This window comes from Macaca mulatta, chromosome 12 (assembly GCF_049350105.2).
Source record: "Macaca mulatta isolate MMU2019108-1 chromosome 12, T2T-MMU8v2.0, whole genome shotgun sequence".
NCBI lineage: Eukaryota > Metazoa > Chordata > Mammalia > Primates > Cercopithecidae > Macaca > Macaca mulatta.
This window is the reverse complement of record NC_133417.1, coordinates 25842728-25863360: the sequence shown is the minus strand read 5'-3', so window position 1 is coordinate 25863360 and position 20633 is coordinate 25842728. Positions and strand designations below refer to the sequence as shown.

The window sequence follows — 20633 nt, the reverse complement described above, 5'->3', positions numbered from 1 at the left end:
ACTCCTCTCTAGACTGACAGAGTAATACACAGAAAAGCCCTCCACACTCCAATAACAAATGCACTGAATGTTCCACACGGGCTGCCCAGGAGATCTTCCAAGTATCACTTTGGAGTTGCCAAATCCCAAAGAAGTCCAGAAGTCTCTTTTAAAATCACCAAAACAAGGATGGGTTGGGGCAGGGAAGATATTCTTCAAGTTCTATTATTGAGTACTAGTCACAAGCCACACTAACAGCCAACAATAAGCACACAATGTCAGGCACCTGACACACAGCACCTTGCTCATGTCTCACAGTCCTTGGTGAGAGGCACTGACACCCCACTTTCAAGCAGTTTTGTGCTTCTAGGGCCTAAGTCATGCAGGCAGGATGTGGCAAAGACAAACCAGTTGGCTCCAAAACCCATGCTCCTAACCACTACACCTCTCGACCTGCCACTTAGAAGAAGCATTTTCAGAGGCTAGAGAAATGCTGCATTTATATATGTGCACCTTAACACAAGCATGAAAGAGACTTGGGACACACACATACCCACAAAATCCAGTAGATAGAGAGACTCACCAAGAGACTATCTAAGTCAGAGACTGATAAACATTCTTGGTAAAGAACCAGACAGTAAATATTTAGGCTTTGCAGTCTGTATGACAACTACTCAACTCTGCCATTATAGTGCAAAAGCAGCCACAGACTGCATGTAATCAAATGGGCATGGCTTTCTTTTCAAACACAGGTATCAAGGAAGACTTGGCCCATAGGCCATGGTTTGATGACTCTGCCTTAGACCATGGGAGTCCTGGGAAGTAGCTGAATCAATAAGGAACTTGATCAGATGAGTATTTAGAATAACTATGGTGACTGCTGATCGATGGATTCAGAATGTTTCAGATGTATTATGAAATAAATACTGGAATTATCATGTTTATCTGTTATTGCATTTGTTACAAACAAGTGGGAGTGGAGGTGTTCCAATTTTAGAGCACAGGTCATAGTTCACCGAGCCCTGCTGCCCTGGAATCTCTAACCAGAAATTCTAATAAATCAGCAATCATCTAAAATCAGCTACTACAATCCCTCAAATACCTACTGTAGACCCATTTATCCTGAGAGCCTCTGATTATACCAATATGGGGATGAGAGAAAGAAGGAATTTTTTTCTTCATTTTGCTGGATTCATTTAAACCAGACACAAATCCCAGCCATACAGGATCAACTCTTCACTCTTTCAAAGCAGATGTGTAGGCAGTGCACTGCACATAGGTTGCATTTATGGCAAAAAAAAAAAAAAAAAAAAAAAGAGAGACTGCAAACTAATGGCCCATGCATCCCCAACACCGTTCTGCCAGCCCAGCTACACTACTAAGAATCCTACATTCTCTGGACCACCATGTGACATTAACTGCCAGGGCTGCCTGCATGTCACACAATGTTACTGATACTGACAGATTCCAAGGGAAGCATATGTCATCAGAATGGCTCTCCAGCTTCTAGGACTGGCCCTGGACTATACTAATCCCTAGTACGATCCTCTCATTCAATCCACATTGTTGGTGCCAGAACTGGAAACTAGGGGTAAGACTAGGCTTTTAAGTTTAAAATAACTAAAATCAGGCCATGCACGGTGGCTCACACCTATAATCCCAGCACTTTGGGAGGTCGAAGCGGGCAGACCACCCGAGGTCAGGTGTCCGAGACCAGCCTGGCCAACATGGTGAAACCCCGTCTCTACTAAAAATACAACAAGCAGCTGGGCGTGGTGGTGTGTGCCTGTAATCCCAGCTACTCTGTAGGCTGAGGCTTGAACCTGGGAGGCGGAGGTTGCAGTGAGCCAAGATCATACCATTGCATTCCAGCTTGGGCAACAAAGCAAGACACTATCTCAGAAACAAACAAAAAACCTAAAACCAGTTATCTGCTTGATAACATCCTTTAAAAGATGATGTCAGATGGCGTTTGCGGTTTCCACTCTTAGTACAGTTCTCCAAGGTGGCAGGAAGGAGACAATTATCACATGTCTAAAGACATTTTGACTGTCACAACTAGGGAGCTGTTACTGGCATCTAGTGGGTAGAGACCCCAGAGATGCTGCTGAAATCCTATCCACAATCAAGACCTATTTAGACCAAAATGTCAATAGCACCAAATGAGACACCGTGTCTTAGGAGGATCTCACCATGTGATAACCCCCAATACCTCAAGCACATGCATACAAATCCAATTAAATTCCAGAAACTCAGCTCCCAAAACCACTTTGATATGTTAAAGTTGATTAGAAGAAAGAGAAAACTAGCAGTGTGAGTTACAGTTGCTCATGTGACCTGTTTGATTGTTTCTTTGTTGTTTTTGAGAAAAAGAAATTATTTTGCTAAGGTTCATCTACAAAAGTAAGTTGGAATGAATAATTTCTATAGTTTCTTTGAGATGCAAAGTCCTATGATTACAAGCATATAGGGTGGCTGAAATTCTAACAGCCTATTCTGAGACTTTTTTGTAACTTAAAAAATAATATCTCTGTGAGGCTGAAAAGCTAAGACCAAATTATTGTCCTTAAGTAGGGAAGCCTTCCCTATGAGATTTTTAGCAGTACACAAGAAATAAAAACAGCCAAAACAACTGGAGAAATTTAAAGCCTACAAATTTGCTATTTGTGGAGCTGCTGCTTGGCCATAGAAAAGGTTTGACAGACTAAGAGAAACAAGAGAAAATTACCACTGAGCTGTAACTCTTTCCCTTCAAAGCTATAACATGAAATGCATACAACCAGAAACTTTAAAACTGTACCTGTGTTACCTGCTACGTTATATACATTGGTAACACTAATGGTGACAATCAACTTTATTTTCTGTTGGTTTATCTCAACTACTCTGGAAACGTTACAAAAGTGTGAGTCGATGAGCAATTTTAAAATGCAACTCTAGGAAAAACTACCTAGTTGTTTTTCAGTGTAAGTTCCCACAGTCGAATCCCATTTTTTAAATCCATCAGTTCAAAAAAGATACCATTTTATTTAGATATATTAAAAGCCAATGCCTACACTTTTAACAGATTAAAAGCAGAGTATGATTATTTACATAGTAAGAACTAGAAAAGAATTTCTACAATGTTCCTTAGAAGCATCTTCTATAATAAATATATATATACACACACACACACACACACACACGTGTGTATAAAATTTTACATATTTTTAAAAACAAGTTTTTTCCCCTTTTGGAAAGAAAAAAGTACATGTATAACTGAGTATGATTTCCTGTGTCTGAACTCAATCTGCACTGAACTGTTGCTGCACATTTTTGGGAATCACGATTTGAACTCTGCATACTTCAGGGCACCTTCCTTGAGTGGGTCACAAAACAGAACTCCACTTTCTCCACCTCACCTAACCCCATTCTTGTATCTTATCTATACTATCATGGAGACCACTTCAGTGAGACCACTGAAACCTCAATTCAATGATCAGACTCTTTCACTCAACAACAGGTCATCTTCTACAGACCAATTCTGCTCTGCAAAACACAGCATATTCTAAAATCCATTTGCAATTTTTTTGTATTTGTGTATATATGTATATATTTTTGTGTGTGTATATGTAAAATATCAGAAAAATACACACTGAAATGTTAATTGTGGTTATTGCCTGGAGTAGTAGACTTATGTGTAATTTTTTTCTTTTTTTGCTTGTCTACAGCTTCCAACTTTTTCTATATTAAACATAAAAGAAAAATAAGTTACATTCCATATGTGTATCTTTTTACTCTTTATGATTTCAAAAATAATTCTGAAAAAAAAAAATTCTTTTAAAAAAAAGCAACAAGTACACAAAGATTCCTTTTAAAGTGAGGGCAATTAGAGACAAGGGCAAGAAGAAGAGCAACATAACCTCAAGAAGCCAAAGATTAAAACTCACCAGGATGCAAGTGCCAGTGTCCTACTTATCGGCTGGCGGGAGGCACACAATTGGCTCTAAGTTTACTGGCTTCCATTCCTCCCCATCCTCTTCACCTCACCCCCACCAGCCTTAATTAAGTTTTGTTTAGGGAACGATGAGAATATTTTTCAGCATTCCCTGAACTCACTCCCACATGAGATCACATGGTTCCTGAAATGTGCTCAGGGAGAAGGAGCTAGCTGCAAACACAACCAATAGAGCCCTAACTGTCCTAACCCATTGATTCCAGGGGGAAGTGTGTCTGCATATACCAGCTCAGAACAATGAAAATGGCACTGCTTTAATTTCCTAAAGATGCCTCTCTGTGTGCAATTCACTGCTTATGAAGGCATGACAAGACCATGTCTGGGAGCTTCTAGGGCCATTTTCAAGGCCAAGGCACACTTTAATGGAGAGGTCCCAGAAACACAGTGCTTACCATAAGCTGTCATGACTCCAGCGTATGGCCCATCCACCACATTCCTGTTTTCTTCTGCCAGTGCCTTGATGTACCTTTTGCTGAGGTCCAGGATCTGCTCACGCAGCATGGAGCTGCTTTCAGGCTGAGTTCGCTGCTGGATGGTAAAGTGCAGAAGCATCATACCCCAAATGAAGCCAAAAGTCACCAGGAAAAAGCCCAGCTTCTGAGAGGACAACTTCCACGGAGTAAAGACAGCCATTGCTCTCCAGCAACTTCACCTGTCCTTGGCTCTTAACGCGTAGAAGATAGACACAAATTCATGGTGTAGGTTCAGTGTGAGAGTCTGCTGGTCTCACTCTGGCTCCTGTGTCAGCTGATTGCCTTTCCTCACTTCCATTCTGCTGTGAAGGAGGAGAAGAATTAGCAAAGTAGTCATGGCACAATACAGCAAAATAAACCAGAAGCCATATTTTCACTTGAATACCTCTAAGTAAAATGTTAACTCTTAAATTTCCTGGTTCAATACCTTATGATTCAGGATCTGTAAGCTGAGGGGAAATCTGGCTAGGCAACAAGAAGCTAAGCAAATATGAAGGGGGAAGTGTGTGTGTCTGTGTGTGTTAACAGGTGTAGTGGGGCTGTTCCAGCCTGGACCAAATTCAAAACAGGAAGTTTGTTTTGCAAGGTGGGGAGGAGATGGAAGGATATTTCACTGAATGTCAGCAAAAACCCAAGCAGAGGGTGGAGTCATATCACCATCAGGTACTTTTGTGTGCCTGTAATTTAAGCTTACAAAGTCATTATTATGTGCTTCTGGCAAGGACTAGAACATGCAACTGGTGAGGTGAGCAAGAAAGTGGATGCCCCCTTGGGGGTAACTAAACAAGGAAGAGGTAGATTGCTCCATCTTATTTGAGCATGGCCAGCTTTCACTATCAGTGTTTAGAGATGAGATGGCTCTCTCAGGGCCACCAGGCAACCTCTCTAGGTGCACCAGCACAGAGAAGATATGCCAGAGGTACAAGCGGGGGTACCGCTTTCCCAGCTACATGAGGGAAAGCTATACCTCACTGCTCAGTTGTATGCTGTAGCACAAGAAATGTGGAACACCTGGCAGGCAGATTTTCTGTGGTTCTCACTTTCCCTCCCACCATGAGGCAAAATGAGACATTAAAAGGCAGAGTAGTTTCAATATTAATGCAGCCAGATCCTATCTAACGCAAGTACAGACCAGGCCACTCTTCTCAATCAGGGCTTCCATCAAGTAGGACCTGAGCACAGGTTGCAAATGGTTACCAGTATGCCAATCCCTTCAGCCAGAGTCCTGGGCCCAATACCAGTCAGCTTACGAACAGTGCCATTTTCTAAGTGCCACTCAAGGGACAGACTGAGCAATGATCCCGATATAAGGGACTAACCCAGGATGTACTTCAAAGTGTACATATATGCTTTAAAGGATTCTTCTTTGCAAGTAGCCCAAAAGAAAATGGTAGCAGGATCTTGAAGCAATTAGCTTTCAGAGCCCTGGATCACTGTTGGTCTGCCTCTTACTGTTTTCCCCTTGCCTATCAACAGAGTAACCAGTAGTTGGTAGTACTACTATTAATAAAAATAAATTATAAATTCTAGCTATGTCCCAGACATTGTGACACACAATCTTTTGTGGCTTAGCTCACTGAATCCTCAGAAGTTCTGTATGGTAAGAAGTATGAATATTATCATCTCTGTTTTATGAGAAGCATGAGGAAATAAAGGAAAAAGGTGATTAACTTGGCAAAGGTCAGCCAGCTATGTGGCAGAGGACTGACCATCTAGGCATGGCCCAGGGGTTATTAAACCATGCCCCACCTTCCCTATGTCATCCTCACTCCCCCAACAGCCTGTTTGTATATGGCAGACAATGATATGTATATGCTTAATGGGTCATGAAAAGCAATAAAGAATATGTAACTGATACTCTGTAGCCCACAAGGCCTAAAATATTTACTACCTACCTCTTAACAGAAAAGATTTGCCAACCTCTCAATTCTAGACCAGTGGTTCTCCAAACGTGGTCCCAAACTCAGTAACGGCAGCATCGCCAGTGAGAAATGTGAATTTTCAGGCCCCACCCACACCCACTGAATCAGCAACTGGGGAGATGTGGTCCGCAGTCTATACTTTAACAAGTCTCGAGGTGATTCTGATGCACACTCAAGTTTCAGAGCCCTTGACCAGGCAGTCTGATTCCAGACCCATACATTCCATCACTATTCAATACCACCACAATGCCCATTAAAATGAGGCTCAACTTCTGTCATATACTATGACATAAGTTCCTCTGCCCCATCACACCCTTCTCCCCCTACGTACCTGCTGGTCTGCTCATCACCACAAACCCTGCACATGCTTCCTGAGGGGCTTCCCAGTCTTCACTCGGCTGCTCCTCCCACCCAGCTGGCACATGAGTGCTCTCCATTATGCTGACAATCAAACCCAGCCTGTCTGCCAAACCCCAGCTCCAGTCCCACCTGCCTCAGACCACTTTCCCCAGGGCTCCAGCCTGCAGTGTTCCTTTCCTAGTCTTACAGCACTTTTGACAATGGAATACTATTCAACCAGAAAAAAAGAGAGAACTCCTGTCTTTTGCAGCAACAGGGATAAACCTGAAGGACATTATGCTAAATAAAATAATCCAGGCACAGAAAGGCAAATACTGTACAATCTCACATGCTGACGCTAAAAAGTTGGTATCATAGGAGATAACAGAACAGTGGTTACCAGGGGTGGGGAGGAGAGAGGGGGAGGAGAGAGGGGGAGGAGAGAGGGGGATGGGGAGGGAGTGGTCAGTAGGTAAAAAGTTACAGTTAGGAGGAATAAATTCTAGTGTTCTATTGCACAGCAAGGTGACTATGGTTAATAATAATGTATATTTCTAAAAGAGACAATTTTAAGTGTTCTCACCACAAAAGTAGTGATAATTATTTGGGGGTGATGTGCATGATAACTACCCTAATTTGATCATTTCACAATGTATATGTGGACTGAATCTCACATTGTACTCCATTATTATGTATAATTATTGTATCAAATTTAAAAAAAAATTTAAAACAGGGAATAAAGGAGTATTATGAGTTAAAAACACCGGTCCACCTTGGATTGTTTAAAGTTTCTATGTGTGACTCCATGACATACTTTAGGAAGCCCCTCCTCCAACACACACCTTCCCAGAGAAAGGCACTGACCACAGTGGCACAATAAAGTATCTGCTAAGTGAATATGTCACCTAGGGCACTACAGGACTTTATTCAGCCCTTCTAACTGCAGGCCAACCAACCAGCACCTGCCCTCTTTCCTTCCTCCACACCGCTCCAAGTCTATATTGAGCATGAACTGCCATCAGGCCCTGGTGACTGAACAGTGAACAAGATGGAATTTCTACCCAAAGGGGCTGACACTCTGAAAGCCACATTAAGAACTAGATGCTGCACCTAGCTCCTTGGGAATTGGCTTTTTTTTTTTTTTTTTAATAACCCATACTCATTACTTAATTTTACCCAGGGCTGAAGGAATTTTCCTAGGGCAAGCCAATGAGGTGCTATATCAAAAAAGGTGATTTTCTTTCACTATTTTAGTAAAGAGCCCAAATCACTGGCAGGAATTAGCTGTCCACTTTCAGACAGGAAGCCCCACTCTACTTCCTCAATTAACCCTACTAAATAGGCTGCTCAAGCTGTGCAGTTAAAACAAAGATCAAGGGCTAGGACCTGAACGATGCCTTCCTTAGAAGGTAGAAAGCTTCTTCTCCATCCTTGCCTTGGAGAGGGTCCAACACATCCAGATGGTGTATTACAGGGGCAAAGAGATGGCCAAAAAATCTCAGCCTAGGTAAAATTATCCCAGTTCAGAGACATGCAAATTTGAAGTGAAAATCCCTAGCTATGAGGAGTTCAGAGTAGAGTTCTGATTAGTGAGGGCCCAGATTTTAAGTGACTATAGAAGTGCCAGGAAACTTCTCTTCTCCAGCGGTACTTAGAGCTTGAAATGATAGAAACGATATCAGCATACACACAGCACACATAGAGAATCACAGACTGCATCTCTACAATTCCTACTGAGATGACAGAACTTAAGACTTTTCAAAAGCGTTATTCAGGAGACACCTTTATCTCTCACAGTAACAGGTGGACAACGAGGAGGATAATGAACAGCCATCCTCACAGTGAGTCTTGATGCCACAAAATGACAAGGAGGATCATCAGGAATGACCAGACAATTAATGAGGAAGCCCTAGACTAACAGTGATCAAGAAGTTGTTGCTGGAGCTAAGAAGATGCCTACCTCCAGACCTTCTAACAGCTGGGTCCTCTAGCTAAGTGCATCCAATGGGCACAGTGGGACTATACAGTGGATCTCAGAAGACCTTGTTGCCAACCAGAGTAATGTCAGCTCATGGCTGTGACTTCATCAATTCACCTCCAGAAAAAAGTCTGCACCAAGTCTGTTTGCAGAATTAGCCACTTCAACATGCATACCCTCTATCCTCCTACTTCCTAAAAGGGTAGCAATCACCTTGCTCCTTCCCACTCACGCCTCAACACAACAAAATCATCTTCCACCTTTCTAAAGATCATCAGAGATCTCTGGCAAAGAAATGTGTCAATTCTGAAAACAAAAAAAAAGCACATGAAAAAATGCTTAACATCATTAGTCATTAGAGGAAATGCAAATCAAAACCACAATGAGATACCAACTTCACATTCGTAAGGACATACAGATAAGAACAAGTGTTGGTGAAGATGTGGAGAAATTGGAACCCTCATCTACCACTGGTGGGAATGTCAAATGGTGCAGCCAGTGTGGGAAATAATCTGGCAGTTCCTCAAATAGTTAAACATGGAGTTACCATATGACCCAAACAATTCTGCTTCTAGGATTTCTCCCAAGAGAAATGAAAATACGTGTCTACACAAAAACTTATACACAGAAGTATTCAGCAGCAGTATCCATACTCAGCAGTATTATCCATAATAAACAAAAGTGAAACCAGCCCAATGTGCATCAACTGAGGAAACAAAACTGCCATATCCATGCAATTAAATATTATCTGGCTATAAAAAGGAATGAACTGATTATGCTACACATAGATGACTCTTAAGAACATTATACTAAGCGAAAAAAAGTCACAAAAAAACACATATTGCATGATTCCATTTATATTAAATGTCTAGAATAGGCAAATCTGTAAAGGCAGAAAATACATTAGTACTTGCTTAGGGCTGGGGTATGGAGAATGGAGGAAATGAGAGGTGATAGGTTAGGTGTATAGGGTTTTTCTAGGGTGCAACAAAAAGGTTCTAAAAATTGTGGTGATGGGAGTATAATTCTGTGGACATACCAAAAGCCATGGAGTCGTATACTTTTAAATGGGAGGATGGGTATGATATGTGTATTATATCTCAAAAAAAAAAAAAAAAAAAAAAAAAAAAAAAAAAAAAAAAAAAGCAAGTCCACCTCTAAAGCTATGGGGAAAAGGAGGAGTTTGGCTTAGAGCAGGCAGATGAGTGTCATGGGCCTAGCACAGCCAAGACCAGGTAGCACAGCCAAGACCAGGGCAGGAACTAAGGGCTGGCCACGGGCCTAGCAACAGAAGCAACTCACAGCGATCTACTTACAGTTCACCACATACGACCGCTCTTATAACCTCTGGATCACAACCTCACAGGCCCCCCTTTAGAAGGCTCCTGGCAAATGCCAATTTCTCAACCCACCTGAGAACACTGAGCAGCAGCCCAGTTCCAATGGAGTGAGAACCAGACCAACGAAGCAGTTCCTCCAGGTGGCCATCCAACATCCCTGGAGGCCCTATTTCTTACACAAGGGCCTGCCTCCTGATATCCTTTGTTTATCAGAGGATAAACAAAGGCAGAAAAGCCCATCCCTTCAGAAGCAATGCCAGCCCCAAGCAGAGATTTGATCTCTTCCAATAGCCCTGCAGGACAATACCATCCCATGTGCCACATTCACATAGGACGGTGCTGCTTTAACTTAGTGGTCCCCAGACCTCTCTGTCCTCTCTGTGTACCACCTGAGCTCCTTCATAGACATCCTTAAATGGTGGCTAGGGGGCCTACATTTAGCTTCACCCTGTACAGTAACCTTCAAGAAATCCTAAGTCGACTATGTCCACCCAATTTCCTTGGAAAATCCCACCCACATCTCCAGCCTCCAATCTCACCCCACCTCCTGCATAAAGCCTCCAGGTGCTCCCTAGACTGAGGGGAGCTCCCCTTCCTTGGAGTACTCGTACTCACTCCCCTTCCATGGAATACTCGTACTCACAGCAGTTCGTGCTCCTTCCTTGCTCTACAGGACTATCCCGTTTCATCTCGCCTATGGGGTCTGTGAGGCCCCCAAAGACAAGAAATGCTGGCAGTTGCCATGCCTTGCACACAGCAGGTGGTCATTAAGTGTTTGCTAAATGAAAGGACAGGATGGTGGAAATGAGGTGAAGAAATGCAAATTAGCAAAGATCTCCAAGACCTCCTCTTCTGGTATCAGCCACAGAATCTGGGCATTCTGACAGTACATTTGCACCTTACTTTTTGCAGGATTTTACCCTTAGTAGTGAAACCCTTGAAGAGGCAGGGTTAAACTAAAGTGGATATGATGGCAGTCAGGCATTAACAGAGAAGAAAACTGGAAAACACTCCAGAAAAAACTTCTAGGGGGACAGGGCAGTGAGATTACAGAAACAAAATATGTCTAAGACAAGGGATGGAGGGGAAAGCACCAGGGAACCTTTCTCGGAGGCTACTTGTCTTGTCACTGTTATGCTGAGAAGATCACAGGAAATAACACCTGAAAGGGTGACAAGGAGAAACAGAGAACCTTGCATCAAAAACCTGAAAATCTTTGATCTGCAGCTTGTTCTACCATTGGCATTGTGTGATCCTAAGTGTGTCCATCTCAGTTTCCGCATGTATAACATGGAGAAAGTTCCAGAACCACAGAACACTGTTAGAGTTGGAGGAGGAGGGGTGAGCAACCGAGTTATTGGTTCTCAAACTGTGCTCCAAAGAACATCAAAAATTCATTCACAGAGATGTTCCAGAGGTTCCACAAATGTTTCATTTGACTTTTAGTTTTGTTTAAAATGTTTTTAAACATTTTTCAAAAAGAAGTTTGACATGCCAAATCCTAAGATACTCTAGTATCAATATACATATCAATTTATACAATCAATGTACATATCAATTTATACTGCAGAGACTCAGCAAAACTGCCCTGGCTACCTCCATACATTGGAGTTTGAACTTCAAATTCACACCTTACTGGTCACAAAATTAATGCTCAGTGGTGGTTTAGTTTACCTATTTTTTAAAATTCAGGCCCATATATCTATTCACATGAAATTATATGACAAAAAAGCACCACCCTAATTAAATGTCAGGTGAGAGTTGGTCACACATCTTGAAGTTCCAAGGCTGCTTGCCTGACTTCCATGTTTTAAGTGACAATTGTCTTTAGATGTTAATAATTCAACTTTGAAACAATTTCTACTACTTCTCTTTTCAGCCTCCATGTCAATTTACATTAAAAGCAACTTAGAGTGCTTGGTAAATTATTTTTTAAAATAGTAGCCCATTCATAATTGGAGGAATCTGGATTGCTTCTACTCTGAACCAAGACACAGTGCAGAAATCATCTGGGTGCTAACCTTGCAATGACTGCACAACATCTTACACAACTCCTGGTTTTGTGGCCACCACAGAACCACATCTTGCTGGTGTATCAATCAACTTTAACAGGAAATATGATAAATTTAAATGTATAAAATACCTTTTTACAGACTGGAAGACGTCTGGTTTTGCTTAGGAAAATAACCAAATGCAAACCCTCAATTTATAGAGGAAGACCCTGAGGCCAGAAAATGTTGTGTTTTCCTGTTAGAATCGGAATCAAACCAGCACCCTGGTGCTACATGGTTTGTAGTAATACTACATGGCCTCCGCCAAACCAAGCTGAGTCTACCAGCTGCATGCAGACACTCAGAAAGGAAGAGACTTCTCCGTATGAAACACAAAACAGAAACCAAAGTCCAGTATTATCAAGAAGCCATGAGTCTAACGGAATGTCCCACCAACCTCAAGGGTTGAATCAACACATGAAAGGGAGAAAAATACACATTTACAGGATTACTGGTATAAGAAAGACAGATGGAACAGGGATGGGGGGGCAGTCTTCATCTAAATACAGTTGGTGTTAAAAGGAGAAGCAGAGGAGGAGGAAGGGACAGGCAAAGCAGCTTTCTCTTCTAAAATAAATCCAAATTCCTGGGAAGAAGCTCTGAGGTCATTCGCTCCCCCAGATGGCCCAGTGCCACCAACCTGACAGAGCCCACTCAGCAGGTGCCCAAAGCTCAACTGTGATTCCCTGACAGCTGCGATGCCACCGACTCTCTTCTAGCTCTAGGAAGCAAAGGAGCTCAGCAGCAGACAGGGGTGCTGCCCGAGAATAGGTGTGAACAAAGACCCTTCACTTTCAGGACCTGGGTCCCTTTTTTTTTTTTTTGTAAACAGGAAAAACACATTCTAAGTGAAAACAGTCACTTAGACTGTCCCTTTGGAACTGGCTAAACTAGTCTTATTTTAATTAACTAGCTGAAAGACACCAGAAAACAACACACCTTTGATATCTTAGGAAGACTCTTTGAGTATCTGGGTTTTAAACAGCCCATCCCCTCTTACATTGGAGGTGATCAAAGCAAGACAGTCCTGTACCCAGAGTTTTAATTCATTATGCTACACTTGCATTTTTCCTGTGGGCAGAGAAAGGAAAACCTCCACCACCACCCACCTGAAGCAGATATTTGTCTTGCAGTTACACCATCCACTCAGTGGAGTTCAGGGCTCCATATCTGGCATCAATAGCAAAATAAATTTCCAAGCACTGTAACAGGGCAGGTAAATCTGGGTCCAGAACATGCATTCTTCTTCCTGCCCTCTCTATTCCCAGTTTCCGCCACACCGACCCCAGCTGTTCTCTGCCATTCACAGGTATAAAGAGAGATGGAATGGGGATGGGGGCAGTCTTCATCTAAATACAGTTGGTGTTAAAAGAAGTAGAGAAGGAGGAAGGGACAGGCAAAGCAGCTTTAGAAGCAAAGCAGGCCACTAGAGGGCGTGGATGGGGGAAGAGAAAATCAACATTTGATGATTTTATCCTGACTTAGTCTCTTGGATGTGCACATTACTGGCAGGTGGACAAAAGGGAAAGAGGACAAGAGTGAGAAGGAAGCTGTGGCTGCTGGAGCACATAAGATCTTCACATGTTCTGTGAGTTTCATTCACCAGGCCCATACGATATTCACAGTTGACAGAATTTCCTAACAACAAAGAAAGGCAACAGCAGTAACTCCAAGAATTCTGAGGGGCCGGGTGCAGTGGCTCATGCCTGTAATCCCAGCACTTCGGGAGGCAGAGGGGGGTGGATCACGAGGTTGAGAGATCGTGACCATCCTGGCTAACTTGGTGAAACCCTGCCTCTACTAAAAATACAAAAAATTAGCTGGGCGTGGTGGCAGGTGCCTGTAGTCCCAGCTAGTCCGGAGGCTGAGGCAGGAGAACGGCGTGAACCCGGGAGGCGGAGCTTGCAGTGAGCCGAGATCGCACCACTGCACTCCAGCCTGGGCGACAGAGCAAGACTCTACCTCAAAAAAAAAAAAAAAGAAAAGAAAAGAAAAAAAAAGATTTCTGAAAACAACTACTAAACCAAAACAAAGCATGGGTCCCTGAAAAATGAAATTAATCGCTTTAATCTAATGTTTCTCAATCTTTGCATAACTGACATATGGGTCTGAATAATTTTTGTTGTGGGAAGCTATTAGAGGTTTAGCAGCATTGCTGGCCTCTAGCCACTAGATGCCATTAGAGCCCTCCAATAACCCTCTATAACTACGGGGCTGTGACAATCAAAAAAAGTCAACACTGCCAAAACTGCCTCGGTTGAGAGGGACTGCCTTATCAATCAACAGGATCTTATTCACCCGCTGGAAGATGCTCAGACAGGTTCTGCCCATGTGACTAGATTGCAGAGTGAGAGAGAAGCAGACCAAGGTGAACCTGGGAGTCCATCACCACCCCTGAAGACCAGCAGGCTCAGAAGCCTGTGTTGAGGCTGTGGAAGGCCTCAGAGTGAAGGAAGGTGGCTTACTGCTGATGCTGTCTCAAGGTGACTGATAAATGAGTCTCATTTTCTCCACATCTCTCAGTGCTGTCTGGGCACCAACTGAGAATCTCATTCCTCGGCTAGCTGTGCCCAATTTACTAATGAGTATAAGGCACTGGGCCTCTGCACCAAAGACCTAGTCCATAAATCAATGAGCCAAAGACCTAGTCCATAAATCAATGAGCATACGGAAGGCGGCTTTGAGGAAGACCAAAATCTGGATACTGCTTCATCAGACAGCCATTAGGAAAAAAAAAGAGAAAAAAAAAAAAAACCTGCTAGGATTGTCACCTGGCTTCTGGCCCAGGAAACCATGAACAGGCTTTAAGACAGGTCGATAATGACTCTCTAAGAAGAAAGAATCGTCTGTGAAAAGATCACACAGCATGTCAATTTGTCAGGTAGGTCTCCTTAATGTTGAATGAAAATACTCAAAAGATTCGCTTCTACTCTCAAAGGACAGTAAAGCCACAAAGAAATTTTATAATAAGTGTAAAATGCACCTTTTCTCTGAGGATCAGACTTCTGGCAACACTCCACATCTAGAAAAAAAACCAAGAATGACAACAGGCCAAAATGGCCCCAGTAATAAAGAAAATCATAGTCACAAAAATCACCACACTTATTTCAAAAATATGGGTAATGCCTTCAAGATAAAGCTCATTATTTAACAAATGCTTCCTAAGCCCTCCGGCCCAATCACCCTGACCCCTAGTACCCCTTTCCTCCACCTAGGGAGGAGCACAGGCTGGGTGCTGGCCTACCCCAGGAGTGTTCTAGCTGTCCTATCTGCAGAAAAGGGACAGTCATCCCCAAATCTGATTTGGTTAAAAAAATGAACTAGCTAATCAGTGAAGAAATACATACGTGTACACACACATGCACAATCTTAAGTGACCACTCAGGCTTATCCAACTTAACCTTATAAAGAATTTCTCATCACTTCTAAAATAAGGCTGCAGTAGTCAAGCAACTTGATCGCACAGCCCTAAGCTTTAACAGACCCAGAGTCATAAAAGCCAAGGTCTGAATTTTCCTAGGGAAGAAATCATTGGTTAGATGCTGTCTGGTAAGTTCAGTCGTTCTTTAATGTATATACCAAGGTCAACTCTCCCAAACACTGCAAATAACTTGGGTCAACCTGACTGGTTTCTGGTCACAAACCCTCAGTTTGCACAAATGATAAACCAGCTCAAGCTAAAAATGGAGCCTCTCAGGAGAGTTTCTTGTCCTCAGAGCTTAGGACTGACTAAACCAGGACCTCCCAACTCTGCTGTACATAGAATCACCTGGACTGCTTTTTAAAAAATAGAGATGCCCAGCTCTCACACCCAAAGATTTTGATTTACTTTGTCTGAGGTGTGGCCCAAACAGAGGTATTTTTATTTTAAGCTGCTTAGATGATTTTAATACACAGCCAGGCATGCGAACTTTTAAGACATTCTATAACAACTCTATTGGCCCTATCTAGTGAAACCCAAAACGTGATCCAATCTGGAATTTCAAGAGGTAAGCTCTCTGCTCTTCTCCCACCCCACAAATGTAGTCATTGGCTTACTAGATAATTCATCTGTCAAGGTAGGCTTTGTTTTCTCCTTAAAGGAATCACAAGCTGGTCTTCTTAGGCCAATGTGAACAGCCAGACTTTCAATAGCTAGTCTACCACAGAGCCTTGTTAGATCAGCCCACACTATGGAATGACTTGTAGAGAATAATGCTGAACTAATACAACTTTTATTAACCTCTCCTGGGCATTTGGCTCCAAAGATGAGAAATGATTTGAGGCTAGCCTAATGGCCTCAATGTCTACAATGCTTTTAGCAACCAGCATCTCTCTAACATTGCTACTCAAACTCTCGTCTATGGAAAGGTAGCACTGAAATGATCTGGTAGGTTGTTAAAAATGCAGTATCTTAGGCCCAACCCCAAAACAATAGAATCAATTGGTGTTTATAACCAGACTGCAAGGTTATTTGTTTGTGCACATGAGAAGCACTGCTTTTTACCTTATCTAGGATAGTAAGAGCAGGGGCAGATCAGATCCTAATTTCCAGTGGAAGATGACAGAGAACATGGCACAATTCTTTTCATAACACGTACGGAACTTATATTACTTTTGAATAAGCTGGATGTACATCCTACTGACACATATCCAGCTGAGATGAGCATTATATACATAAATGGCAAAGTTTAATCACTGTGAACTAGGAGTGCTTATAGGACAACTGGTCCTGCTTTCTAGTTGCTCACAAAAAGCAAACGTTTTGATCCATTAGGTTAAAATCAAAGACAGTTTGGATACATGTTTTCCAAATATCTAACTCTGATAAAGCAGTAATTCCACACAGCAAAGCGCCTTATGCAGCTACCCAACACATACCTTGCACTGGCAAGGTGGGGGCTTGAGTTTTTGTTGTTTTATAATCCAAAGTGCTCTCTTTGGAACAAGTACTTTGCAATCACAAGTACTTTCCCAGTTGAATTCAAAGTGAAATAGACTTCAACTGAGATAAGCATGCTCATTAGGTGCCTTAATTTTGCATAAAAGTATTTCAATCAATAGTTAAAAGTTTCTGGAAATGATTCTAATTCCAATATTTTCCAGGGTACTTCAGTGACTTCATAGCCCCTGAAAGTCTTTCAAAGTGTGGTTGAAAGAAACTGTATTTGAAAGATGACTTAAGGGATACACAATCCATCCATTGCTCTAAATTGGCTTTGCCCAACCTCTTATGACCACTGAGCCTTTTAACAATAATATATAATCTCTCACACACACATACACTCCCAACCCTTTAGAAACTTTTCAGTCACTTCTCAGTGTTTACATACATATGAGAAAGATAGGGTATTAGAGTCATAATCCACTTCTGAAACAAGGTATTGAAAGTTTATGAAGTTCATTTTGATACCATCTTTGTTAATGTTCCAAATGATTAATGGCAAATTACCATTTGCCCATTTAACCTGTAACACACAGCATTTAACTTAATTATGTCGGTAAAAAAGTATAATTTGTCAATAAAATTCATTCTGAATTTATATACTTGTTAGTATATATTTGGTGTGAGGACCAAATGCATATTCAAAACAGACAGCAATCAACTTACCACCCCCAACTAGACAAACTGTCCAATGTTTGCATTTCTTACCTCTGGACTTCAAAACAAATCAAAGAGTTTATAAGAGAACTCATTGCTTCCTTTGAACATGTTTTCCAGCAGAACGTTCACCCCATTTCCCAGGAAGAAACCACAGTGGGGAACTATGCCTGCTCCATCTTTGGGGTACTTACAGTTCTCCCAGAGGGGGAAGGACAGCATTTCAGCTTGAACAGGCTGCTGGACACACTCTGTTCCTGCTCCCACGGGTTAAATGGGCAGAACCCACCCGCAGATGCTCAGTCATCACCTGGGTGGCTATGAAGATTACATTTAGGGTGGATAAGGAAGTCTTACACCCAAAACACATCTCCCAACTTTGCTTTACACTAAAAAATCTGGTACTGTATTTTAATTTTTGTCTAGCTTCTTCTGTTTCCTCTAGTTCAGAATCCAGAAGGGAGGAAGGATGTGATTAATTGCCATCTCCAATACCTCGAAAGTTTATTTTTATATATTTTTTCCAGTTGTGTTTCTAAATATCAGGCTAAGACAGGTGGTTTTCCAGCAGTTATTTGAAAGCATTTCACCACAAGTAACACATTACAGGTGTATGAATCTTTAGTCCTAATAAAGACAAAATGACTATAACAGTCATAATATTTTCTATTTCTAAATACTGATTTTTTAAAAAAATACTATCAGATATGCCAAAAGATTTCAGATGAATGCAACTTTTGACTAAAGGGAAAATAACACGAGGAAAATCAACAGAATTCTCATATACTCCTCAATAATTTATACTTCAATCTAACTTTTCTTAATGCATCCTGTCTTTAAACAGCACTCCATTAAGAATATAAATTTTTTTATTATAATGTAACATATAATGGTTCAAAACCTCACAGACTGCTAGTGCAGATCACTCTTCCGACTGCAACTAACCACCATATCCAAGCTCTTAATAAATACTGGTAGGCTTTCACTCTCTTCCATCTTAAGGGGAGATCAGGGATTATATACATAAATACCTAATTTATGTCCTTCAAAAGTACAAATGGTAAAGAACATATCACTGTCATTTGAGAATGAAAGCTCAGGGCACCCTCAAAAATCCCTAGGGGGTGAGAGCCACCCGATGGGAATCACTGCTCCGGCTGTTCCAAATTCCGGCATTTGGCCTGACCCTGGACCACATGTCTTACAAGACATCTTCAAAGCAATTCATATTCGACCTTAAATAGAAAGCAGTAAAAGAAAGAACAGAAAGGCCGGGTGAAACATACCATTGGGTTTACTGTAAACATGTCAAAAGTTTTGCTCATTATACACTTTATGTATCCATGAAGACTTAGGGAAGAAATTTTTCTTTCATCTGCATATCAATATTCATCTAGGTATCTGAACAACTGGTTGGATTTTACTAGATCGACACACTACAACATAACTGACAGTGCTTCTCTCTCTTCAAGAAGGCTGCCAAGAAAAGCTCACCATCTACTTCAGGAAGTAAAGTGGACTCACTAATTTTTTGTATAAATCCCAGTCCTGACTCATTTTCCTACTCTCTTCTCCTTATCTTTTTTCTTACTTAATGGTAAATGTATTTTTATCTTCTTGTATTACATGTTTTACTCCTTTCTGGAACATATGATAATTAAACAAAAAGAGCAAGACAGCGATGGCAGGCAGAATACCAGCCTCCCAAATCCATCCACATCCTCATCCCCAGGACATAAATGGCAAAGGGAAATTAGATGGAATTAAAGCTAATCAGCTGACCTTAAAAGGGGAAGAAGATTCTAGACTACCTAGGTGGGCTCAATGTTATCACAGGGTCATTAAAAGTAGAAGAGGGAGTCAGAGGGTAGGTCAGAAGGATGTCAACCATCTTTCCTCAAGACCACTCAGACTATTAAGTGGTTTGCATAAATCAAGGTTATTGATTTAACAAGTCTGGTTATTTGGTTTATCCGGTAACCTTTGGTTCTATTCTAATAGTAATCAGATTAGGAATATAAGAAGAGGGAGCTCCCTAACAAAGGTGACAGTCCCAAAAAGTAATCGATAATACTGAGGGGAAAACTCCAAGATATATAGAGCAGAAAAGAACTGGGCCGGGCGTGGTAGCTCACGCCTGTAATCCTAGCACTTTGGCAGAATAGGGCAGGTGGATCACGACGTCAGGAGATCGAGACCATCCTGGTTAACATGGTGAAACCCCACTTCTACTAAAAATACAAAAAATTAGCCAGGCATGGTGGCACGTGCCTGTAGTCCCAGCTACTCGGGAGGCTGAGGCAGGAGAATCACTTGAACCCAGGAGGTGGAGGTTGCAGTGGGTCAAGATGGCGCCACTGTACTCCAGCCTGGGTGACAGAGCAAGACTCTGTCTCAAAACAAACAAAAAATAAATAAAACACGTTTCAGGCAATAATTCTTTTTGTTGTTGGTGGTGGTTTGTTTTTGAGATGGAGTTTCACTCTTGTCACTCAGGCTGGAGTGCAGTTGTGGCATGATCTCTGCTCACCTCAACTTCCACCTCCTGGGTTCAAGCGATTCTCCCACCTCAGCCTCCCCAGTAGCTGGGATTACAGGCATGTGCCACCATGCTGGCTAATTTTGTATTTTTAGTAGAGACAGGGTTTCACCATGTTGGCCAGGCTGGTCTTGAACTCCTGACCTCAGCAGATCTGCCCATCTTAGCCTCCCAAAGTGCTGGGATTATAGGCGTGAGCCACCACGCCTGGCCTAGGGCCATATTTCATCTGGGCAACAGCCTTATATATCTCACAACTGCCCGGAAGCATCACATGACACCACATCTTTTGTAAACAGGATGTAATACAGACTTGCGGGATGATCCCAGAAAAGTCTTATAGCTGAACTCCTGACAAGGATACATTAAGTAAGACATGACAAGGGTGGGGAAAGCACAGATAAGGTCAAAGGCCACATGTGTCATTTGTATCACAT

The 20633-nt window shown here is 42.0% G+C and overlaps 1 protein-coding gene across 5 annotated transcripts in view; it reads right to left on the bottom strand.

The window, feature by feature from the left end:
* Positions 1-20633, bottom strand: part of MGAT5 (alpha-1,6-mannosylglycoprotein 6-beta-N-acetylglucosaminyltransferase) — a 336921-nt gene that overhangs the window by 201562 nt on the left and 114726 nt on the right. For 3 of the 5 annotated variants that reach the window (XR_013401979.1, XM_015109960.3, XM_077956880.1), the window contains exon 2: positions 4366-4745. Coding sequence is in view for 4 of the 5 variants with exons in the window: in XM_015109960.3 (XP_014965446.1) it covers positions 4366-4606 (241 nt within the window). In the remaining variant the exon portion in view is untranslated. Of the gene's footprint in view, positions 1-4365; positions 4749-4873; positions 4934-20633 lie in introns of those variants that run through there. The other 2 variants (XM_077956881.1, XM_015109959.3) reach the window with 2 other exon arrangements.